Source organism: Vespa mandarinia, chromosome 1 (genome assembly GCF_050613455.1).
Source record: "Vespa mandarinia isolate Hongniang chromosome 1, ASM5061345v1, whole genome shotgun sequence".
Lineage (NCBI taxonomy): Eukaryota > Metazoa > Arthropoda > Insecta > Hymenoptera > Vespidae > Vespa > Vespa mandarinia.
This window is the reverse complement of record NC_140810.1, coordinates 17,749,618-17,775,000: the sequence shown is the minus strand read 5'-3', so window position 1 is coordinate 17,775,000 and position 25,383 is coordinate 17,749,618. Positions and strand designations below refer to the sequence as shown.

General features: G+C 28.0%; 5 protein-coding genes across 18 annotated transcripts in view; 2 read left to right on the top strand and 3 right to left on the bottom strand.

Annotated features, from left to right (window-relative positions):
* PIG-B (phosphatidylinositol glycan anchor biosynthesis class B) overlaps window positions 1-2,428 on the bottom strand; it is a 3,786-nt gene extending 1,358 nt beyond the window's left edge. The window contains exons 1-2 of the mRNA XM_085661186.1: window positions 2,290-2,428; window positions 1-2,197 (exon numbers count right to left, since the gene is read on the bottom strand). The exon at window positions 1-2,197 is cut by the window's left edge and continues 724 nt beyond it. Of these exons, the coding sequence (XP_085517312.1) occupies window positions 657-2,135 (1,479 nt within the window). The 5' untranslated portion in view covers window positions 2,136-2,197; window positions 2,290-2,428 and the 3' untranslated portion in view covers window positions 1-656. The remainder of the gene's footprint in view (window positions 2,198-2,289) is intronic.
* Window positions 2,429-2,475: 47 nt separating this feature from the next.
* LOC118443766 (venom acid phosphatase Acph-1) lies at window positions 2,476-7,593 on the bottom strand. 3 transcript variants are annotated; one of them, XM_085661193.1, is made up of 7 exons: window positions 7,443-7,593; window positions 5,187-5,224; window positions 4,749-4,853; window positions 3,908-4,173; window positions 3,674-3,830; window positions 3,253-3,582; window positions 2,476-3,143 (listed from the first exon to the last, which is right to left on the bottom strand). In XM_085661193.1, the coding sequence occupies exons 3-7, from the start codon at window positions 4,812-4,814 to the stop codon at window positions 2,946-2,948; spliced, it is 1,017 nt and encodes a 338-aa protein (XP_085517319.1). In that variant the 5' UTR covers window positions 4,815-4,853; window positions 5,187-5,224; window positions 7,443-7,593; the 3' UTR covers window positions 2,476-2,945. The 3 variants fall into 3 exon arrangements, with proteins under 3 accessions (XP_085517319.1, XP_085517318.1, XP_085517324.1); XM_085661192.1 differs by lacking the exon at window positions 7,443-7,593 and adding an exon at window positions 6,756-7,106; XM_085661198.1 differs by lacking the exon at window positions 7,443-7,593 and adding an exon at window positions 5,364-5,485.
* Window positions 7,594-8,078: 485 nt separating this feature from the next.
* LOC118443769 (uncharacterized) lies at window positions 8,079-14,247 on the top strand. Of its 2 annotated transcripts, XM_035871217.2 has the most exons (10): window positions 8,079-8,440; window positions 8,574-8,876; window positions 8,988-9,245; window positions 9,324-9,553; window positions 9,623-9,863; window positions 9,965-10,177; window positions 10,298-11,990; window positions 12,117-12,760; window positions 12,846-12,976; window positions 13,100-14,247. In XM_035871217.2, exons 1-10 carry the CDS (start codon window positions 8,315-8,317, stop codon window positions 14,136-14,138), a joined length of 4,878 nt encoding a protein of 1,625 aa, XP_035727110.2. In that variant the 5' UTR covers window positions 8,079-8,314; the 3' UTR covers window positions 14,139-14,247. The 2 variants fall into 2 exon arrangements, with proteins under 2 accessions (XP_035727110.2, XP_035727111.2); XM_035871218.2 differs by lacking the exon at window positions 8,079-8,440 and having other exon boundaries at window positions 8,750-8,876; window positions 8,953-9,245.
* A 1,800-nt stretch (window positions 14,248-16,047) lies between these two features.
* FLASH (FLICE-associated huge protein) lies at window positions 16,048-19,118 on the top strand. Its single transcript, XM_035871329.2, has 3 exons — window positions 16,048-16,248; window positions 16,332-16,522; window positions 16,589-19,118. Exons 1-3 carry the CDS (start codon window positions 16,186-16,188, stop codon window positions 19,110-19,112), a joined length of 2,778 nt encoding a protein of 925 aa, XP_035727222.2. The 5' UTR covers window positions 16,048-16,185; the 3' UTR covers window positions 19,113-19,118.
* Window positions 19,119-23,844: 4,726 nt separating this feature from the next.
* cno (adherens junction formation factor afadin) overlaps window positions 23,845-25,383 on the bottom strand; it is a 47,709-nt gene continuing 46,170 nt past the window's right edge. For 10 of the 11 annotated variants that reach the window (XM_035871323.2, XM_035871316.2, XM_085662311.1 and 7 more), the window contains 2 exons: window positions 24,346-24,458; window positions 23,845-24,257 (listed from right to left, as the gene is read on the bottom strand). In XM_035871323.2, coding sequence (XP_035727216.2) covers window positions 24,035-24,257; window positions 24,346-24,458 — 336 coding nt within the window. In that variant the 3' untranslated portion in view covers window positions 23,845-24,034. Of the gene's footprint in view, window positions 24,258-24,345; window positions 24,460-24,746; window positions 24,807-24,889; window positions 24,898-25,383 lie in introns of all 11 variants that reach the window. The other variant, XM_085662333.1, reaches the window with a different exon arrangement.

Sequence of the window (25,383 nt, the reverse complement as noted above, 5' to 3'; positions counted from 1 at the left end):
CGATATCTAACACTTTTTATTATTTTTGTAACATTTACCATTGATATCGACAATTATATAAAAAAAAAAAAAGAAAGAAAAAAGCTACATCCAATTTTAACATTTAGCACATAGATATCAGCCTTCATGGTACGTTCCTTATCTTACCGCGATAGATAAATATAATTAATTTTTTTTTATATATATTATAGTGCCTTACTTATATTAACTATTAATGTAATAATGTTTTGAACTACTTATTATTGTTATAATAAATAACATGTGTATGTATGTGTATATATATAAGTATGATGAGTTTGCATATATATATATATACATATATAATGTACATCGTGGTATGATCAAAATAAAACGAAACTTCTATTACATTCTCTCACGATAATTATTTGAAAGTTATATTCGTTACTATTATCGGATTTACTCTGTAGTTAAATTGTAAGTTACAACATTAGAAAGAAGTGAAAACTTTATTCCACATTGCTTAGAAATGAAGTATTATATCATTTCTAAAATGAGATTATATTTTATAATTTTGAAAGTATCGCCTTATAGATTTTATGTGTTTAGTTATGTAAACAACTGTTTTTAAAAACACATGGTTAACTATAATAGATCAGATAATAGTAATTTTAATTTATTTTTTTAATAAATCTGATTTAATCTATACGTTTGTATAACATTATATATTTTCCATAATTTGATTGTGGAAAATGTGTGTGAAAGAGTTTGCTTAATAATCTATAATTTTCAAGAAAGTCTTTTATCTTTGATGGAATCTTATCAAACACTATTACATGACTAGGTATTAAGTTTTCATTTTGTAAATAATTATTTCTAATCCAAATCATTGGATTTTCAAAGAATTGATCTGCCTCATCTATATAATCTTCAGAATTTTTAAGATTAGGCTCACAAGTTAAAAATCTAGTGGTCACATTGACGTGCAAGTGACTATATAAAGGTGTTGCATGACAAGGTGTTAGAAATAATATATTTACAGACGTAGAATTTTCATTAGCCAAATCAGTTTGTAGGATATTCATTATATCTAATGTTCCACGTTGATGAATCAGAGAAAAGTAAAGTCCTGGAATTACATTGGTTATTAATAAGAGAGATAAAAAGATCTTCCTCAATAATGCTCTAGAAATAATTTTAACATGAATGGTACAACTTGTACTTATGTATATAAACATTGGCAAGAGTGGTAATAGAAAGCGAAATTCTTTGTGAGACAATAATGAATAAATGCCAATTGTCCATCCAATTACTGCTAGCATAACTGCCTCTCTATGAAATTGTTTAGAACGTTTAATTATTTGCAATAGCGTTGCTAAAAATGTAATGCAATGAAGTCCAAGAAGGACTGGTAAGGCAGAAAATATATACCACAATGTATGTTTTCTTCCATATGTATCACCTATCCCGTGTAGTACATTTAAACGGAAAAACTCTAACGAAGATATTGTAAAACTTTTATAACAATAACTATCTAATATCACAGAACTTAACAGACATATAATGCCAATTATTCCATACTGACAAATTAATGATACTTTTTTCTGTAAACTAGTACAAAAATGATATATACATAAGGGTATCCATACGATAGCAGCAGTTGGTCTTAATGTACAAAGAAAACCAACTATCCATAGAAATTTAGCACTTTTTATAGTACTGTTACGCCATGGAAACATGGATAAAGCTATAATAGTAAAAGAAGTTTCTAACGAGTTAATAAGTGTACGTGTTGCACAATAATACCAATACCAATTAATACATAAACTATATAACATCCATTTGTTTTTGGTCCATTTGTAAAATTTGTAATCTGCATAAGCACTGATCGTGGCTTGGAATAGTCTTGGTACTATTATTAGGTTTATAACCGAGTCTAAAGAAAAAATAGCTAATAGCCTATATAAAAAACTTATCAAAAATGGATAAACATAACTACGGATTTTTGCAGTCCATTCCCATGTAAGAAATCCATATCCAAAGGCAAGATGATGGGCGACTTCCAAAGATTGCCAATATTCATCTGGCACATGAGCAGTTTGTACAATGAAAACAGAAATTAATCTCCATAAAAGTAGAAACAAAAATGTCTTCCAATTTGTTGAAAAATACATCATGTATACTCTAAACAAAGAGTCCTATCCACTGTTGTCCATTGATTAAAATTATATTTCATAACCTGAAAATAAATTGATCAACGCTTTGAGGTTATGATAGAATAATTGTTTATAAAATTTTTATTTAATAATTTAACTAATATAGATTACATACGTTCGTAAATGTATATTAAATGTACATTCGGCAGAAGAAAATTGATTAGATTGTTTCGTAATAAATAAGTAACACATAGTTTAATATCGTGGAAGAAATATTTTTACACAATGCATAAGAATATCGTAAATATGATAATATTCTTTGATAAAAAAAAAATGTGGTTTATTTATTCTATAAATCCTATTTTATTCTATATATAATTTTGTTCGATTTTATTAATATTATTTGTACAGGTTAAGTAATACGTATACTATTGCTCGGAATAACAAATGATAATATTGATTAGCGTAAGATATATCTATCTCGACGATGATTGGATCTCATTTCACCAATAAACTTCGACCGCTCATCCAATCACCTTTAAATTTGAAATCATGTGATCTAGTAATGTATTTTTTGAAATTATATAATATTAATTTTGAAAGCATCCAACAAATTATATAATATGATTATATTATATATAATTTGTTGGATGCAAAAAAAGATAGAATTATTACAAGAGATTATCAATAATTAATAAATAAAGCATAGATAGTAGATTTTTCTTGCCTAATAAGATTTAATTGCCTCGATAATATTGCATATAATCGGAATAATTTTAATTTAAGAAAAAGATAATATTTATAAAAATACTATGTGTAAAATTATATAAATTAATTGAGATATATTCTATCGTTATATAGATTCTTTAATTCTTCTTTTGTTATTGTATTCCAGTAGCAATTTGTATCATCATCAGAAGGAATAATGTCTTTCACAATTTCTAAATATGTATCTATTGGGCAAATTTCATCACAATTTTTAAGTTTAAGTGTAATTAATTCTTCAGTAACGCCAGTCCAAAGAAGCATCTGTCAATGAAATATAAAAATAAAAAGAGAAAAAATATATAAATAAATAAATTATTCTTTTACTATAATCGATTATAAATCTAAAGAGAGAAACGAAAAATTTTACTACCTTAATGAAAAGTTTTCCTTCCGTATTACGTAATTTTTCTACTATAATTGTCGAACCATAACTAGGTAACTTAGGTATATGAATGTCGTGTGCTCTTGTAAAAGCTGCGATATTAATTTCATGACCACTATAAAGATAAATTTTCCGAGGATTTTTTTGTTTCCCATTTATATTCATATTTTCAATAAATTTCCTGATTAACATGCCGCCAGTTAAACGTTTCAATTTTGGCGTATACGAACGAATTTCATATTCGAGAAATACGATATCCTCCATCTTTTTATAAATATTCTCGGTACACCATTCTGGTAACGTTAAATTCAAATTTTTCTAAAATAAGATAATATAATAATCAATTTTATAACTAAATATGAATGTGATTGAACTATAAACATATTACACATTTACAATTATATATTACCTGTGCTGTCAATAAATTAAAAATTTCGTAAGCCGTTGATAAAGTTTTAACTTCCATACCAGTTTTTTCTGTAAGATATTTTAATACGTCCGTATAAACTGCACTTTTCTCACGTACCTCCTGCAATTCCCTAACTTCTTCTAAAGCTTTTTCGTATCTACAACAAAATATATAAATTAAAATCTTTTCTTAAATTTTTCTTATATCGTATCGATGATTTTTAAAAATACAAACATTGGACAAGCTTGAGGTCTTAACAAATTATCCACCCTTTCTGGAGCATAATGCGTGGGAATAGCTAACCATGGTAAATTTGGATTCCAATTCTGTTCTTTTGATGGTGGATAAAGACCTGCTAAAACTAAGTATAGAGACACTTTAGTCCGATCGATATCCGTGCTACGAGCATATACATCTTTAGGGCGATATATATCACCCAAGAAATCGTTGTAACGTTCTCTCAACATTTTTCCGATTGAATATTCACGCATTTTTCCTACCTGAAAAATGTATAAAAATATATATAGAAAAATGTATAAAGAAAAGTAAAATTTATGATTTTTACGATAATAAAAAGAAAAAAAAAAAATTTGTTTCGTATAATAATAAATAAATTTGCGTTTATGTACCTCATTTTATTATAAATAATTGGGAAAACCTATTAAAATTATTATTTCGTAATCGAAAAGAAGAATATAATTATAATGATGGTGAGATTTCATTTTTAATAAAAATTTCAAATTTTTCTTTTTTTTCTTTTTTCTTTTTTCATACATATATAAAGAAATAAAATTGACGTTAAAAATGTTAATACTAATAAACAGAAAAAAAACGATGTATAAACGAGAATATATATTTTGTAATAACTAGTAGATATTATTTATTATATCTATTTGTATGAAAAATATTTTGTTCTTAGAGACAAACAAAACTACTGACTTCGATATAATAATTTTTAAGCTTAAGTATGATAAACGATTTATTACATGTTACGAAGAATCTGATGTAAGTATCGCTTATCTAATCAAAATATTTCTTATTGTGATAATTTAAAAATAATTTTATTAATACTTACATTTGTCAATTGAGCGACACTCCATGGTTCGTAATTAGATCCATAATAAGGATCATTAGGATACATTTCTTTAGCAAGCGGTGTTCGTTCTCCATGTCTAAATAACTGTGATTATAAAAAAAAATTTTTTGTTAAAAATTTAATACATGACAATTACAGATATAAGGTAAAAAAAAAAAAAAGGAATTTGTCGACTATTTGATAAAAATTGATAAAAATTTAGATCACTTTAATTTATGTAATTACCCATAGAAATATATATATACTTATATATCTATATAATATTTTTAAGTAATTAATTTTTTTTAATTTGAAAAAAAAAATATATATATGTGTGTGTGTGTACGTGTATATATATATATATATGTCTACAAATTTCCTCTTAACATTTTCTTATCGAATAAATAGAAATAAATTACATGAAATTTTTATACTTACTACTTGTACGAGTTCCAAACGAAATTCGTTGGATTTACCTGAGAATACAAATGAACTTAATAACAAAAATAAATACGTCGTTAATCCTAGTTTAATAAAATACATTTTGTATGACACGACAAAGGAATAAAGAATATTCAAGACGGAATGCGAAAGTGAAAGTGTTCGTGTACGTACAGTCAATGACCAAGCTATAAAAAATTGATCCTAACCGTATAATGGTCGGATGCTTACTAAGTTACTTTATTTAAAATCGCTTTATTAAATTCAGTTTTCACGTCTCCTCTATCTTCACGCGATTCCATTTGCTTCATTCAATGCGATTAATACATTTTTATCTGAACTCTTAACGCGATAGTATTTATTTGCTAGTATATCAACATATAATATTCGTATTATTGAACTTAAATCATTAAAAATTAATTAAAGTTAAGTAACAAAAAAAATAAATAAATAAAAAGGAGTTAAAAAAAAAAAATAAAAAGGAGTTAAAAAAAAAAAATAAAAAGGAGTTAAAAATAAAAATAAAAATAAAAATTGCGAAGGTTACAATATCGTTACTATAGTAACGTAAAGATTCTGATATAAAATTTTTTTTTTGTATCTTATATAAATGTAATAATCGAAACAATTAAAAACTAATTTTTTTATAGATAATGACATAATGACGTAACATTTATAGCTTTCGACGTTGTTTTCACGAAAGCAAAACATTATGTGAGCTTTCGAAAAGCAATAATAATTATGCTCGCGTATATTAAATGATAATGTTATCATTGAATAAGTTAAATGAACTGAAGTTAAAACGAAAGAGGAAAAACAAAATAAAAATTACTATTTAAAAAATATTACAGTATTCATATCAATGAAACGTATCACTTTGAATGGACTATATATATATATATAATGGACTATATATATATATATATACTTTTATATACATATATATATATGCGTATGTAATTTATTTAATTATAACATCATAACTTCTTAATCATAACATTAGTAAATATGTACGTTTATAGATAATGACATAAAGTCTAGCTTTCGACATCGATTTTACGAAAACAAAATGATACTCTCAATTCAAGATTGTGATAATTTCGTTTAAGCATTATTTGAACTTTGAAAAAGCGTATATCAAAATATAATTTTTATGTTGCAATCTAAAAGTTAAATGAACTGATGGAATAAAAAAAAAAGAAAAAAAAAATATTCACAAAATATTGCAATATTCATGTCACAGAAACGCATCGCCTTGAACGAAACTATATACACATGTATGTATATATATATAATTTGTTTAATTATTGCATAATTAAAACGTGATAATGTAACAATTTAGCTATCGATGTATTGAGATATATAAATTTAATGTATAAAAAAAAAAAAGGTTTTCATTCATGATTGCGACGATTTATGTATATACGACGATGACGATTGATGATGATGATGATGATACAGATGATGTAATGATGTAACTGGAATATATAGTAAAAAGAAAACAACAAAAAAAAACGAGAGAGAGAGAGAGAGAGAGAGAGAGAGAGAGAAAGAAAAAAAATTTACCATTCCTTCCGAAATAATAAAAATGATATAATAACGTAGATAGGATTAGTACGACTAACGTAGGCCTCGTATTGAATTTTAAGTGTGATCTTGTCTCTTGCATCATGACCTAGAACTTTAATAGGTGGAACGTATATACGCCTATAGAATGTGCACAAATATGTATATATGTATCTGTTAAAAAATGTATTCGAGTGTTCATATATCGTATTGTATTGTCGTTATCGTTGTAATACGAAAACTTCATGAGTTCCATGTTTCTTCGAATATTTCTTAATCCGTTTTCTTTTTTTCTTTTCTTTTTCTTTCCTCTTTTTTTTTTGGTTAACTAATGTTATACTTTTGCGTATGCATTGTCAGTTCTATAATAGAGTAATTAAAAACTTTCAATAATGATTATAGCAAGTATAAGATCTTGAAAGAGAATCCATTATGAATAGATGATATGGTAATAACGTATACTAACATGAATGGCGTGTGAAATGCCTATTCGCTAGCATGACAAATACGTGGACCATACAAATATGTACATATGTATATATCTCGTAAGATGATTCAATGGTATGATGGGATTTCTTTTTTTTTTTTTTTTTTTTTTTTTTTTTTTTTTTTTTTTTTTTTTTTGATTTTTTTTTATTCTTTATGTTCTTTTTTTCTTTTTCTTTTTCTTAAACATATATTACGCACTCTCGTTTGAACTTCGATTACTGCACGCCGTTGTGAATTTGTTTTTTGAACTACACAGCACAAATTAATCTGAAAATTGTATGCAAAGAGATAGATGATAGTATCGGTATAGTTTCATATGTACTGTCGTCATTCGTGATCGAAGGTACGTTATATGTATGTCATTTCTCGTGCATTTTGGTAATACGTTCGATGTTACCTAATCTTCTTACTGAGATCGAAATAATGACGTAATGTAGTTGTGCCATCTTGTATCAGATTTCAAAAGCATTATTTTTCGAATTTTCAATCAAACGAAAAAAAATCTCATTCGAGTAATATCTTCATTAAATAATATATATATATGTGTATATAAATATATATATATATATATATACATACGGACATTGCGTAATTGTATGATATTAATGATAAATATCAATGAGGTTATCAATATCAAAGACCGGCAAATAAAACGATCAGAGATTCCATTAAAAATGCATCGTTGAAAAACAAAAATCTCTTTGAAAAGAAAATATGTAGTTATAACCAATCAGATGTTAAGAAAAGTTGCAACGTTGCATCAAACTGGGTTCTACTGGGTTTTACTTAAAAAAGAAAAAGAAAAAAAACAAATGGAAGTATACATGTTCGCTCGTCCAATCGTGTTGTGTTTCAACTTGTACACGATTGGTCCATTCACTAGAATACGTTCATTGGCGAAAGGCGCGAATGATCGTTTATACTTGCTTTTTATCATTTTAAATTTGAGTTGAACACGAGTAGGGAACGAAGTAACGCCGTCTTTATGTATGTCACAGTGTGTCAGACGTTCATTTATCGATGTTAAGAACAATTTAATGATTAAATTCAATTGTTTATCATAAAAAAAAATGTCGATAAACGTCACAGTCAGTGGTAATCCAATAAATATACGCCGTGGAAGAGTGGTATTGTCGGATTTAGACCAAATTAAGAAAAATGAACGTGACCGTCGACGAAGATTGCGTCTAGAACAGGTGTGTTGTAGATAAATCATCTTATAATATTGTTTATATTTCTAATGAATAATATTTCGTAGAAAATATTTTTAATATATTTTACATATGTATATGTATATATATATATGTATATATATATACTTGCTTATAGGTTAGACAGCAATCTAAAGAAATTTCTAATAGACTTTTGGAAAGGGCTAAAAATATTGCACAACAAGAGTTAGAAAAGTTAGAAAAAGATGAAAAATCTGAACTCAAACGTTTTCATGAAAGAAAAATTATGGAAATTCAACAAAGGTATCAAGAAGATATGGAAAATATTGGTCAGGCACATTTAGATGCTATTTTAGAATCTGAAGCAATTGCTGATATAGAAGATGAAACTGAAAGAAATAGGGAAATTGCTTTGAAAAGGGGTAAAGAAGCTTTAGAACAATTGAAAAAAGTTGAAAAGGTAAATAACATATTTTCTTATAATTTTATACTTTAACACAGAGTATTAAAATTTCTTGATAACTTATATCATAAAGGCCATTATAAATATTAAATAAAACCTGTGTAAAAGGATGATCAACATACTATGCATCGACAAAGATTGCAGCAGGTTAGGGAATTGGAAAACAAAAGATCATCCTTGGTTGCTGAACTTTCAAGAAAAATTGCGAGTCAGGATGAATCTTGTAGAAATTTAAGTCAAGAAAACAGAACGTCTTTACAACAGGATAAAACGAATGATAATTCAAGTAAATCTGCTAAAAAGAAAAAGATCAAAAGACTTGCCTCTACTAAATCTCCTGCGAAAAAAACAAGGAATATTGAAAAGGTATTGTACTTTCTTCATATATAGTTGTTATGAGTATGTATACGTATATTTTTTTTTTTTTTTTTTTTTTTTTTATAGGTTAATGAAGAATCTCAAGAAAGCGATTCGCCGTTGCAACTTTCACCCAGAGAAAAAATCCACGTGCAAAATGAAGTATCACAAAAATGTATTACTACAACTAAGCCTGACAAAAAGTCAGAAAATACTGATAATATTGTACATACAAATTATATTGCTCAGGATGATAAAAGTCCACGTCAGACGGTGCCAATTTTAAGTATTTCTGCAAAAGCACAAAAATTAGCAAGGTATATTTTAATATACAATAAATGTTATTTTTTCAAATGTATTATTTGGAAATTCTTTTTATATTTAAGGTATAACCCAGGAGATTATGTACAAGATTCATCGGATTTGATGAGCAATGAGAGTCCTTCGCTTAGTGATGATTCCTCATATTTTTCTGATGTATGCGAACAATCAACTTGTATTAGAACTCCAAAACATCATACATCCTTCAGAGATAGTAAAGTGCAATTGTATGATCATACTACGCGTCAAAGAAATAATTATAATAGACCACTTGATGTAGTTGAAAGATTGGATATAAGAAATGAGGTTTGTACTTTATAATGAAATTTAACATTTGAACATTTTTTTTACATAATATATATATATATATATTTCTTTTTATATAAATATTTATATATATTTTACAGCCAAATGCAGTAGATGCAGCTCGAGAGGTAGAACGTACTGAAAGTGTTGAGTCTCATGTGACTGAAACTCATAAATTTGCTTCTCAGAAACGGGGCGATGATGCAATTTTGCGTGAAAAAGTACGATCCGACTACCAAACACTTATGAAAAGTTTAGATCATCTTTCGTCTGAAGAAAGAAAATTAAAAGCTAGTGATATTCAATGTGATCCAGTAAGTATTATATCATAAAAAAAAAGAAAAAAATCTCGTGTGTGTGTACAAACATTTATGATATATCAACCTTTATGATATATAACCTTTATGATAAAGTAGATTTAATTTGTTTAATAGATGAATGACGTACAGTTAAGAAAATCTCGTAGGAGAGAATTACAAAAAGAACAGAAAAAAAAATTAAATCGAAAATTTGAAGCCATGACTGATAAAAGTTGTTGTGCAAGTCACTGTCCAAATCTTATGGAGAGAGTAATTACTCTTGAACCGGTTAAACAATTTGAAAATCATGATAAAAAGGCAGAAGGTACTTGGAAGGAACCACATTTCGTTGATGATCATGTATCTATGGTTAAATCACCAAAAAGTAAAGATAAAGGACGAAAGGTTTCACGCGACGAGTTGATACTAGACATGTTAAAAAAGGTTGAGAGACAAAAAATGTTGTTATTGAAGGAATTTGGTACAAGCTTGCCGGATAACATTTATCATGCAAGTATAACATCTTTGACTGAACCTGATAAATGTGATGAGCCACAAAAAAAAATGCATCGACAGACGTGCCTATCTCCTGAAGTAACATTGATAAATATGTCCAACGGAGAAGATAATAAAATTTCTAAGAAACCTAAAAAAACGAGTGTATCAAAAAAATGCGAAATGGCTGTACAAACGTCAACGTTACAAGATGCTGGTATAGCTGAGGATAAAGGTGTTCAAGTAGAATTAAAACCAATCGACAGCGATGCGACCAATGAATTAAACGCCGTCAAAGAAGTTCCTATTAAACATTATCCGATTGAACCTGTAATTAGAGTCATTACTCCTGAAGTAGAAGACAGTAGCAGTGGTTCAAATAACTCTGTGATCACTGGTGTTATCATTGATATTGATAATAAAGAGGTAAAAGTTACCCCGAAGAAAAAGAAAAGTGCATTGAAAGTATCTAAACGAACGCCGACGAGAGGAGGTATATCTAAATCACATTCTGCGCCACCAAGTAAAATCTCTTCTCCTGTAAAAAGATTTTCGAAATCTTTACCAAGCTCCTGTCGTAATAGTCCGCGAAAAATTAATATTCATTTCAAAAAGAATGGGCTGGATGTCAACGTTGATCCTCCTGATGATACAAGACCAACTATAGATAGTAGCATAGAAAGTTCTGTAATGTATTCGTCAGTAAATACACAAGATTCATCTATACGTGGACCATATGAAATTCCTGTGATCAAATCTAAAAAAAAAATCAAAGTAAAAGATACTTCAGATACTTCTACATCATTTGCTAGCCCACCACCTTTGGAACCTAAAAGACGAATTTTTATTGGAAGTAATACAACACCTATTTTAGAATTATTAAATTCTTCAATACTCAGTGCTACAGAGAGAGCAAAAAGAGATATCAGTCCTGTATCAACACCAGAAACTCCTTCTCCTCGTACTATGATGATACCATCCAATATACCTCATCCTGAAAAAATTGGAAAAGTACTTAGATATGGCGATGGAGTAGATGATAACATAAAATCTTTTAGCAAAAAGGATAGAGATTCACCTATTTATGAAAGGCAAAAAGACGTATCATCTGGGCAAAGCGTATACTCCCAATATTCACCTGTTTTATCTAAATCATGTTCTTGTCAAAATCCTCAATGCAAATTATTACACGTTCAACTTGAAGATATACAAGATTTTGCGTTAAAAAATTGTCCGGAAATTCTTAAGAAATATGAAGATCTTCAAAATACGTGTACCGAGAGAATAGCTTCTTTGACCGATCTTATTGAAAAAGTTCGAAGTGAACAAAGAGGTAAGTTATATTGCTAACTCAATGTTACACATTGATAATAAAATACGTCTACTTTATTTTATTAAATGCGTTAATTGTATATAATTTGTTCTTTTCTTTTTTTTTTTTTTCTTTTTCCTTTTTTAGGTATGGAACTTTCTGTAATAAGTCCTCATGATGATATTAGTTTCATGAAAATACATCCGGAAATGCAAAGCAGTATGAAGAATGTTCAAAGATTAGTAGAAAATATAGAAGCAATACATCGTCAACTTGCAAAAACACTTCATGAATCACAGAATGCTATTATGCAAACTGAAGCCATTAATAAAGATACAGATATTCAAGTAGTAGATTCTCAAATTAAAAATAAATTTGAACAACCAGTAAGTACAACTGTTGAACATAACATTGATAAGTCTACGTCGTGTAAAACTAAATCTAAACCACGAATAATAAAAGAAGAGAAAGTGAATATAAAACTGAATAGATTTAAAATGCCTCCTCATAAATCATTAGCAACAATGACAACGGTTACGCCTGAACGTAATTCTTGGCCACCGGCTAAAATTCCAATTCAAGAAAGTAATACAATTGAAGAACTTTCAAAAGAGATTTTAGAACAAAGTAAAACTAAATCGAACGATATACCTGCATTTAAAAAAATTAGTAATTATGAAAATGAAGATACATCTCTACTTACGAAATCTGATAGTTCAAAACCATCAAGCAGTCCTCCCAAAAGCGAGGGAAATAATGTTCCTGTACAAGCTACCGATATTAATGTAAAGGTAAATTACAATTTTTCATACATATTATTATGTAATAATAAAAATTGAACATTTTTAAATAACTATTGTTGATAATACTTTATAGTCTGAAAAGGATGTAACTTTTGAGCCTCTACTTGCTGGTATACCTAAAGTATTGCCATCTTTTTTAACAAATGGACATCGCGTGAATGGGAGAAATAAACCACCAGTTACCTTGCACAGTGGATATTATAGGTATAAAAATAATTTTAATATATATATATATATATATATATATATATATATATATATACATTTTTTAGAAATTCTATTTTTCTTTTTTTCTATTTAATGTTATTCAATGTTATTCAATTTTAGAACGGAAATCGAATCTATGGGTCATGAATTGTCAACGATAATAGAATTCGATACGCCAGATACAGCGAATAAAAGTCATATGAATATAAAAAGTTCAACAGCTAAATCGTTTGCAACGGACGAATCATATACAGAAAAGTCAGCAGTTAAAAAATCAGTGGAAGTACAAACAACGAAATCCTCAGTTACTGTTAAACCATCCGTTCATGTAGCACCTTTACCTATTGAAGGCCATGTAGGTAATAATAAAATGTTATCATTTTCTTCAACTTCTACGAGAAAGTCGCCTGGAGAAGTGTTTACTTCAAAATTGCAAGAAGTTGGTACAGAATGTGATCTTTCGCGAAGAACGAAAGATGAGATAAATTTGGAATGTCGAATGAAAGATAAAGCAGTTGCATTTGAAGATACTGGAAAAGAAAAAGTTAATAAACAATTACAGTGCAATACGTCCGATCAAGAAACAAAACTGATACATCAAAGATTTGATAGGAATGATAACGAAAAGGGTAAAGTGTCTTCTACAAGTTCGAATAGTTTCTGCGAGTTATCTGGAATTTCGGAAATTACGAGTACACCATCGTCGAGTTTACTTAAATATGCTTCATCTGAGGAAATGGAAACAGCACTCAAACAATTAGGACTTAGTTGGGCTATAACGACATTAAAGAAAACACGAGAAGCAAGTGCTCTAAGTTCATCGTCTAATTCAGACATAACACCGTTGAACACTGCTAGAAGAATAATTTCTCCAAATAAAAAACACATAGATCCTAAAATTGGCGATCTATTAGATTTTAGCGATGTCTCTTCTATATCTATTAAAGAAGCTAGTAAAAGTACAGAACAGGCGGTTCTATTTAAAGGTAGAACCTCGACGCCCAAATTACAAAATTCTAATTCCAATAGCGATAAATCTAATTCGGTAGCTACCAATTCTTCTGGGATAAGTTTTCAAGAACGTAGCGATAGTTTGACAGTTCCCAACGTATCACTTATTAAAACGAAACCTAATGTCAAACAATCGAAATATCTTTGACATATTACATTATATAAGTTCATATTATCATCTAGTATATTTCTATGCATATTTTACAATACACGAATTTTATATACATATGACGTTGTTACAAACGCTGTTAGATTATAAAAATATTAACTATATTTTAATGGCGATGTATCTATAATTTTATTTCTTTTCTTTTTTCTTTTTTTTTTTTTTATATACATTGTTATTGCTGAAATCTTTATTGATATTGATATTATAACGATGAAGAGAATAAACAAAAAATAAATAAACTATCTTTTATACAATCAAAAAGGATTGATTATTCTTGAGATATCTACATCGAAATACTTATAAAGAAATGCATTTCACGATGCTCGCACAGAGAATTTAGGGTTACTTATTCGGTCAATCTCTAGACAAATGATTCTAGAATAAAAATAATAAAATGTATTCAATATAAAAATTGGTAATACGCGAGAAATTTGGCCATGTGCAATATATGTGTTTTTATTAATTTTGAAAATTATTGAATTAGTTTCCTTTTGCATTCCAACGAGTACATATCGAAACTCTAATCTTTTTAAACTTAAGAGAACTTATAAATTAATACTTTCGATAATATTGCTAACTATTTAAACAATCTTTAATGTACATGGAATAGAATAAATTAATATTAAAGCAATAATACATTCGATTAAATCGAAAAAGATGATAACGTGTGAGAAATTTAATATACTATTAATATAAAATTTCAATATTTAAAAATTTTAATTTTGATTTTAGTTGGCTTTGTGAAAAATAAAAAATATTCTGTCTTTTAATTAACTTTATGAGGACACTTTTGTCGTGAAACAAATGTGCATATCGACATCGTATCTAGTGAAGATTAAAAAATTATGCTAAAAAAGAAAAGAATGGTGGTGTGTTTCGTCCCGGGTCCACCGCTCATGGACTCGTCAGTAGGGCTAATAAGAGCGGGGACCCTGCCCTAGACACGATATCAAGGTGAATAATGTGTGTGTGGGGGACGAAGTGAATGAAAGTTGTGGCACAGACAAGGGGAAGGGAAAGATTTTTTCTCTTTTCCCTCTCTCACTCTCTCTTCTCTTTATACTGCGCTGTAGGTGTAAAGCACACTCTGAAAGTCGAGAGAGAGGCTTGGAAGGAGAGAGGTGTGTGTGAAGATTTTTATATATGGCCAACCTGAGAGAGGAGCATTATGATAATATTTGCCTCATTCGATCAACACAATCGCAGAGGACGCGCCTGGGATCGGAGAACACAGCCCAGCGCAGAAGAGCGGGTTACAGAACTGCGCGGTCACATTTGTTATGATCCCACCGATTTATGGGCGCCAAAGAGAGGCGACAGCGCGGCGAGGGGTCGGAGGAAATTTGTTTCACCCTGGGAGGCTAAGGGGAACAAACTCTACAAGATATCATCATAATCTCCAATCGTTTAATTAAAACGATTCTCACAAATACAAACATACAACACGACATCTCTCTCCATTCAAGTTAACAGAGAGAGGGGGGCAGGCGCGGGCAGAGAGAGAAGGAAACAACAATATATAGTTTTAATTCCCATGAAGAAGAACCCCCTTTGAAGAAACCTCTTTTAATTGAGACAGAATGGTATAGTTTTTTTTTAAAACCGCGCGCGGGCGTTGTTATAATTAAATTCTCTGATTTTATTTTAATTAAAACAATGGGATTTGTAAAACCTAACACCAAACACAACCCCCAAAGCACGTTTCGTCCCAGGTCCGTTTGATGAGGACTCATCAGTAAGGCTAACAAACGGACCCTGCCCTAGACGTAGTGAAGAATATTTCAGAACTTGTATATATTGTCATCGCACTATGTTTGAGTAATTGCGAGAAACATTGTCGATGTTGCGACGCATAGCGGCAATTTCACGAAGTTGATCGCCACAAAATCAGCTGTTATCCTATCTCGAATCTTTTAATTTCTCTTTTTTTGGTGGGAAAAATGTTTCGTTATTATTATCGTATTATTACTATTTAAATGATATTAAATATCAAATCTGTAACAAGATATCAAATATAGAAAAAAAAATGGATAATGATTTTGATATCTATGAGGATTTGTCCAATTACGATATTAAGGATGATGAGAATGTAAGGAATTTTTTAATACAAATATTATAATATATATTTTTTATTTCTATGAATATTAAAATATTCCTGTTATATTATATTAGCCTTCTAAAAATAATGAAGCTCTTTCAAATGAATGCGAGGAATTAAAGAAAGAAGTTAACGAGCTTAAGGAAAAATTAGAAAATCTTCAAAAGGTTAATGAAACCTTAGAGGTTAACTTATCTTCTTTACTTAAAACAGCCAAGGCCGAAATTACGCGAAAAGACAAGATGATAGATGAACTTAGAAAGCAGTAAGTATTTTTTTGTAAATATATTTTAATCTATATTTTTATTAACTTTAATATATTGCCTTTTAGGGTAGACAATATGTCATTTAGACGTGGCCACTTCAATAGAAACGTAAAAGATATTAATGACAAATCAATGCAGCAGTTGCCTGTACAAAATCTGCATGAATATAGTCATGTACAACAATATGCTGAGAGTGAAAGAACTTCGGTGTCTAATTTACAAAATTTAAATTCAAATAATGATAAATATAATTCAGTTGCTAGTAGTTCTTCTGATATGAATTTTCAAAACTCTAGTACTGTTAATTGTAATCACCCTGATGAAGATCAAGTTGTGTCAGATTATGAAAGTTATAGTGATCAATTTTGCAATACAAGATATCAATCTAAAAAGTTACAAGTACCTTATATGGGTAGTACTACTGTTTTTACTGAACGTTTGCGTAAAAGGATAATGGAAGAAGAAGCAGAACAGAAACGGAAGTTATTGGAAGAAGAGGATAAGACAAATTTATTATCAGAAGATAAACACGAAAAAAATATCAAAATTAATATCGATGACAAAGAAAATCATTCATACTGTAGTATATTAAATTTAAATGTGGATGATACGAGTTTGAAGAGTAAAGAAACTGTATGTGATTTTATTGATAATACTAATATTCCAAAACACAATGATGTTTCTATGACAAATCAACAAAGGTCAGCTTTAAATATTAAAGTTTCTGAGAAAAGGTTGGATAATGTTGATACACATTTTAGCAAACGACGAAAATTAGATATAGAACAAAATTTGTGTCCAGATAAAAATAGTCTTCCTGTAGAAGATGCATTTAATGAATATGATCATGGTATTATATCTAGTACAAAAACAGACAAATTAAATTGTGAAGAAAATAGTAATTCTTATATTGAAAGGAATGCTTGGAATGATAACAAATATGATAAAGGTACAAGATCAAATAGTACCTCGTACAGAAGAAAGGAAAAGGAATATTATAAAAAATTCAACAATGATTACAATAATTATTCCAAAGAAAGTATTCTATATTATGAAAAAAATAGATATAATCATACACGGAGTAGGTCCCCTATTCCAAAATATTTTGATAGAAAGCATAAATATCACGATGATCGATACAGAAATTATAGAGATAGATTTGACAGAAGACGAAATTCTCAAGATAAAGAGGAAGATACTTTAATATCTTCCGATAGAAGATCCTATGATTTACGCAATAAAGATAAAAATAGATCTACTGAAAAGTATGGTACTACAGATTTTAATTTATCAATAAATAAAGGGAGCAAATATTCAATTTCACATGTCTCTAGATCTGTATCACATGAAAGAAGTAGGAGTAGAGAAAGAACAAATCATAAAATTTATGATAGGAGATATTTAAAATCTACAAGGCATGATAAGAATTCGGAAGAACGTGAAAATATTTTTTCGAAAAAGAAAAGTGAAATAAACGAATCGAAAGGTATAATATCTCTGTCAAAAAAAAAAATTGATATTTCAAACAAATCAATTAAAACAAATACTATCGATGAAATTTTAGAGGATGGCGAAATTGTATCTCCCATTAAATCTAATCTAAATAATGAAACAAAAGAAATAAAAGATATTTCTAATGTAGAAATTCATAAAGATTCTCTTGATCAATTTGAAAATGGATCAAAATTTTCTGACGAAGTGGATACGCGTATATGTTTAAAGAAAACAAATAGTAAAAATATAGAATATAAAAAAAAAAAAATTGATCAAGTTGAAAAAGACAAAGATATTATTGTAGCTATAACAACTACTTCAGAAGAAAAATATATTCCTTTGATTGAAAATAAACAGGATTGTATGGTAACATCTACAAACAATATTATACCACTTTTAATATGTATTGACAATGATATTGATAAAAATGATATTATCAATGAAGAAAAGTGTGATAAAGAAATTGTACAATTAGAGAAGGCTTCTAAAGAAGCCGATAGCACTTGCGATATGCAAAATTTTCCTGAGGATATATCAAGAACCATTAAAGAAATTTCTGTTGAAACAATTAGACAAGAAAGTAATATTATTTGTAAATATAATGATGAAATAGAAGAAGAAAGTATTTCTAATACTTCCAATGTAGATATAGTTAAAGATAATGTTTTTTTTATTGAGAAACACAAAACAGAAAATGATATATCAAAAGATAAATATAATATGTCAGATAACAACTATGATAATCAAGTTCCTATATTAAATGATCAACAGGAGCCATTAGTAAAAGTTCATCAAGAAGTTGCAGCTATGACGCAAGATCTCCAAGGAAATGAAGAAGATAATAGTGAAAATGAAATTGTTAAGATTAAAGCATCGAAAAATAATAAAAAAGAAGGGTCAGAGTCCGAAAATTCTAAAGTCATTATTTTTGCTCGGCGTAGAAAGCATGTACAATTAACTGATAATAATGCATCTATGACTGTTGTAATAAATCCTAATAATATTAATTCAGATGTTAATGTAAAGAATAGCGTTGAAAGTAATTTGAAACTACGTGCATGTAAAGTATCTCGTTCTTATAAAGATGTCTTGTAAGTATAATAAAATACAAAACATTATATTATAATTTGTTTTTAAACTATACGATCTATTACTTTTTTATCTTAACGCTCTTTATTATCAACGATTTTATAATAACTTAAGCCAAAAGTGAGCCTAATTATAATTCTTGGAAGATTTTGATAAACAATGTCTTATTTTAAAGATGAAAACTTGAACGAGAAAATGATTTGGTCAAATTTATGAAAAAATTTTATTTTCTTTACAAAAAAAAAATATGAACAGTTTATGATTAAAGATCTTCACCACATTTCATCGTAGCATATTCACATTCGTAAAGAAAATTTGTACAATTAAGAAATAATTTGGATTGATCTATTTTCAAAGAAATACAATTTGCAATATGATTTGTTTCTTGTTTTTATCAGATGTATCACTATTTTTACTATCTACAAAAATTCGATCATATCGTCGGATATAAAATTATTACTTAACCATCGATGGTCAAAATAGATCCCTATTTTACCAACAGTATCTATACAGTTGGTAAAATAGGGATCTATTTTACCAACAGTATCTATACAGTTGGTAAAATAGGGATCTATTTTGAACCGTTGGTAAGATAGATTTGTACTTTACCATCAGTTTCTAAGGACCTCGCTTTAACGAATTTTTAAAAAATCTTTTCATCTATACATAAACTATTCACGAAGAAATATCATTTTATAACATAATTCTTTTCTTTTTTTTAATGAAATCTCGTTCATCAAAATCTTTTCAAAAATCTCGATTAAGAAATACGCCTGGTCTCATTGTCGGTATAAATTATTATAAAAGTAGGGGTAATGAATAGCCCTAATCTAAGTTCTTATGAGTCTATTTTTTTTCTCTTTTTTATGTTAAGTATTTTACATTATATAAAAAAAGAAAAAAAAAAAAAAGGAAAAAAAAGAGGAGGAGAAAAAGGAATTCGTAAAAAAGAAAAAAAATAAATCCATAAACATATTGCCTGCAGATATGACGTTTATTTCTTCGTCAATGATAGTATATCATCTCTGTAATATATTGACATAATACAGTAATTAAAAAATATAGTCCGTTTTCTAAAGGTGCAATCATTAACGTAGGTAAAATGTAATAACGCTAGTTAAACGTTTATTAATTATCGTTGTGTGTGACCGTAACTCGATATATAATTAGATCAAACGCTACGACTCCACTGCAATTGAATAATTAAAATGTTATTACAAAATACAAAGTGCAAATACTATTTATACATGCATATATCTACTTATACGCACGCGAAGGAGGGAATTTGTTTCTTTTATTCGTTAAATAGTTGCACAACTTGAATATATTTCTTTTATAATCTTGTAAAATTTCACTTTTTGCGAATCATATGTAGTAAATAACAAGTTGCCCAGCCTAAAAACACTTGTCAATAAACATTGCCCATTTATTTTAATAGAATTATTTGGAATAAAAAGTCGAATATAAAAAAGAAAAATTTTGAAATGAAAATTAACAGTGATAATCGTTGCATCGATTTTAATCGCTGTGTTAAACTAAATAAACGTAGTACTTTTCTTTTTCTCTCTCTCTCTCTCTCTCTCTCTCTCTCTCTCATTGGCCTAAAGTTTTAACCAAACGTATGTGAACTATTTATATAGGTAAAAAATCATTCTACTAATTATATACTTGTATATTATTTAAGGACACATGGGCAATACAGGATCGAGAATGAACATATATCACTATCTCTTAACGATATATGGCTGTATAAAGAGCTGAAGGTCCGTATTCGAAGCGTTCTAACAGATTCCTCAGTTCTAAAGCATTTGTTTATTTTCCAAAAATATTTCATATCGTTTCTACATTTAACGCTCGGAATACGGGCCAAAACCTAGATCCTAAACAAACACATTTAATTATTTTTCTTGACGTTACAATCGAACAATCTTAACGCATAAAATTACATAGATTCGATTGCCTTCTTAACGAAAATTTCTTAATGAGCTGCACGACATATCACGGTCAGTTTCTAAAATGTACTAAAAAGAAAATAATAATAATAATAATAATAATAATAATAATAATAATAATAATAATAATAATAATAATAATAATAATAAACATAAAAAAATACTTTTTGCAAACTTAAATAAACGCCGGAAGAGTCGTATCCATCTTTGAGAAAACTGCAAACGATATATTCTGCATTAATTGCAGAACAATAATTACTTTTCAAAACGTTAACACGATCGTTGTAATCGATTAGATTTATGAATTATATATTTCGTTGAATATTTTTTTTAAAGTCTTGTTCAAAGAATATTTTCATAGAGTCATATATTTTTTTTTTCAACATACACTTATATAAGTACCTTTTTCTGTTCTGTCCTAAAATATATGTATATATATATATATATATATATATATATATATATATATATATATATATATATATGTATATATACATACATATTTCATAGGAACATTTTTATAATGTTATCATTAATAATATATAATATATTTGAATATATCAGAACAAGAGAGCGTTGATTTTGTATGTTCTCTTTAAAGATTCCAAAGGTACAAGAATACATAGCATATATATATACGTAGACAAATACAACGTCGTACGTAATTACGTGAATTCATATTTTGAGAAACAATTGTTCAAATACAAGGAATATTATATACTAGCAAGTATGTATGTTCGACTCGACCGGTCGTTGCTTGCCAGATTAACAGTCATTATTAACGCGTTTTTTTTTCTCTCTTTCTTTTAACTACTAATATTGCTATGTGTTTTGTTTTGTAAGATTTATCAAACTAAAGTTTGCAGGAAACTTTTTATTAAAAAGTGACTCTTCCACGATACTTATATTTCGTTACAGTAGTGATTCGATGATCTCTCAATTCTGTGGACATTCAAAATGAAACGTAAATAATTTTACGTTATTTTTATATAATGCAATAATTAAAGTCATTTTTACATTCCCTTCGGTACATAAATCTCTACTCAAATCAAATATACATTTGTTTATATATAATGAATATATAAATAAAATTAATAAAACAATAGTTAATTTATAAAAAGTAATGAAATAATATTTGTTTGAAAATTAATAAACTTTATGAATGTTCACAGATATGTTGAATAACCGTACACACACTGTCTTCTCACATTATAAAGATTATTGTATTGTAATTCTCTACAATACTAAGCTATACGATTTCTTCAAAATCTTTTAAGAACTTTTGATGCCTGTACACAGATATGTGTGTGTATGTATATATATATATATAATATATGAGTTACTTGCAATTTTTTTTTTTTTTTTTTTTTTTTTTATAAATTTCTACATTTTAGACAATATAATTCACATTTCTATTGATTATTATTCAGATATTTTAATGTTGTTCTGTAACTCTCTTGTATAATATATTTAAAAACCATCTATGCGTATTTTGCTTGCCATCACCTAAGAATTGGGTGAACGACCCCTCTAACGCATGAACATTTTCATAACATTTATCTCGTTTTTTCTGTTTTCTTTACGATCTCATAAGCTCTTATAAATATATATATATATATATATATATATATATATATATATATATATATAAATATTGTACAAGCATATTCGGTTCTTATATAGAGTATTATTACGACTACCTATATAATTTGCTTTATTAAAGCTATGTACGCGCGCTTTTCTTTGTGTATTTTGTACAGTACTCACACATTAAAATTGCTATGCTGTAGTTTAATGAAAAAGAAGAAAAAGAAGAAATATAATATGATGTAGTTGATATTTCGCGTTATTTTTCTATGCACGCACGCACGCACACATACGCACACACACATACACGCACACAACAAACATACAAATGTATATAAATATAAATATCAAACAATAGAAGCAACGGACGGCTATGTTCAGCCTATATACAATCGTGTGAGGTACATTCTGATTGGTTCATTGAAATGTCACCGACCAAGAATTTTACTCTTTAATGAGTTTTTTTCTATCTTTCTTTCTTTTGTTTTTCCTGTATATATTTTCAAAAGCTACACCTTAAACACTACATCATCATAAAATATTAGAATTAAGTTGGTCCACCGAAGAGACGGCATTAACAAATGTAGGATATTATCGTCGACGTATAATTTCAAGACTTTAAAATATGGCTGCCAAATTCTATTATTCTCTTTCGACGATCAACATGGATAATATTATATTATTTTCATTTAAAACTTGATCCCGATAATTATATATTTCATAAAGTAATCAACTTCTATCTCAAATATATATATATATATATATATATATATATATATATATATATATATATATACAAGGTAGAGTTGAAAGTTTCTAAGTGATTTTAAAAACTAAATTATCCTTTGTTGAGATTTTTTTTAGACTTGCAATTTAGATTTGTGTCATTTTAAAAGCTATGTTCGTAGTTTTATAATAAAAAAAGAACAAATATTGTTAAAAAAATTGTCGAAAAAAAAAAATCGATTTTCATAATCACCCAAGAACTTTTGACTAACACTCTGTATAATTTCTATCATTTGATTTCTTTTAAACTCTTAAATCATTGAATATTTAAGAATTTTATATATATATATATATACGTCTAACAGAGACGAAAAATACGATAACGATATTATGATATAATCTTTTTTAGAATTAAGGCATCCCTTAAAATGTCGAGATGAAACTATTGTTCTTTTTTTTTCTATGTTCCCTCGTTTTCTTTTCTTTTTTTTTTTTTTTTTTAATAAGTATATATAAGCTTTATAAAGAGATATATAGAATGGCTCTTCTGTTAGTTGATGATTCATGATCAAGAAACGAAGCTTGATCATAACTACAAATTATGTAGTATACACTTCCGTAAATAATTTGTTAAAGAATATATAGGACGAAATTGCGTTACACTTAGCCTTTCGTGGTATTGTTATTAGGACTAAGAGGGCCACCGATGTTATCAATTTCACGTTGGGCTCGTGATATTTTCACTTTGTCTCGTGGCGTACCATCCTCTCCTGTTTCCATGGCAAACATCTTCATTTTCTCTTTGAAACTTAGCTTCTCGGGTACCGCGCCCATTTGCAAATTTTGTTGTTTTTGTTTTTCAGCGAGACGTTTCTGTCGTGGATCTCTAAAAAAAAAAAAAAAAAAAAATTGAATGTTTAAAATCGATATATTTTTTGTAAAGTACGACAAAATTGAATTTTTGCAAAACTAACTTGTATACTTCTTGTGCACCGATAACACCAGGTGTGGCGCTAACAAATGGAACGCCAGGACCTTCCGGAGATTTTGGAGACGCTAATAGATTTTCAGCATCATTGATAAAATTCTGAGAACAAAATAGAGAAAGAGAGATATATATATATATATATAAATATATAAATTATCACTTTAAATAGATAAAATATTTCTTGTTACATTATCAAACGTTAACAATGCATATACAAATATTACTTGGCAAATGCGCAAAATTTTGTATCATCAATAAGCTATATTGCAAACATGAAAAATTTTAGCACATACATGTAAAATAGCAGCGAATGAGATATATAACATTGAATATATAGATAGATAAATTTACAATGAGTTGAAATATATTAAAAGCGTTAACTTACAAAATGATGATTGCGCGAATGTATTACTGGTATATAATTTGAAAAGTGTATTCCATGCAAAACTGCGAACGATATATGTATATATATATGTAATTTTTATGGCAAATCACAGCGTAATAGTGTTATATATGTATGTATACCTTACGTTGACATCTGCCAATAGGTTTGCATTACGAGAGAATATATATGCATATTTAATGAATAAATATATCTTGCGTTATATCGTGTACAATAATTTTTAGACGTTAAGCAGGATCTATATATATATATATATATATAAGTTACAATAATTCTTGTGTATATTGCCAAAGCTTTAATCAATTAATTCATGTCCATAATACGTGTAATTTTACGTGTCATAATATTATTTAAATATGTGCTCTTTTTTTTTCTTTCTTTGTTTTGCTCTCGTTTGGTGCATAAGCCATATTTTGAGTGCCAAAAATCAAATCAAAGTGAGATCGATTGTTTGCAAATTTGTTCACACCTATGTTGTTCTGTAATTTTTATATCCTTTGTAAAAACGAATCTACAATATTCTTTGTTTTTTATTGATACGATTTTTAAAAACGACATCAAACTCGCGTAATATCTCTTTATAAATACATATGCGACCTTATCTTTGATTAATTTAGGAAA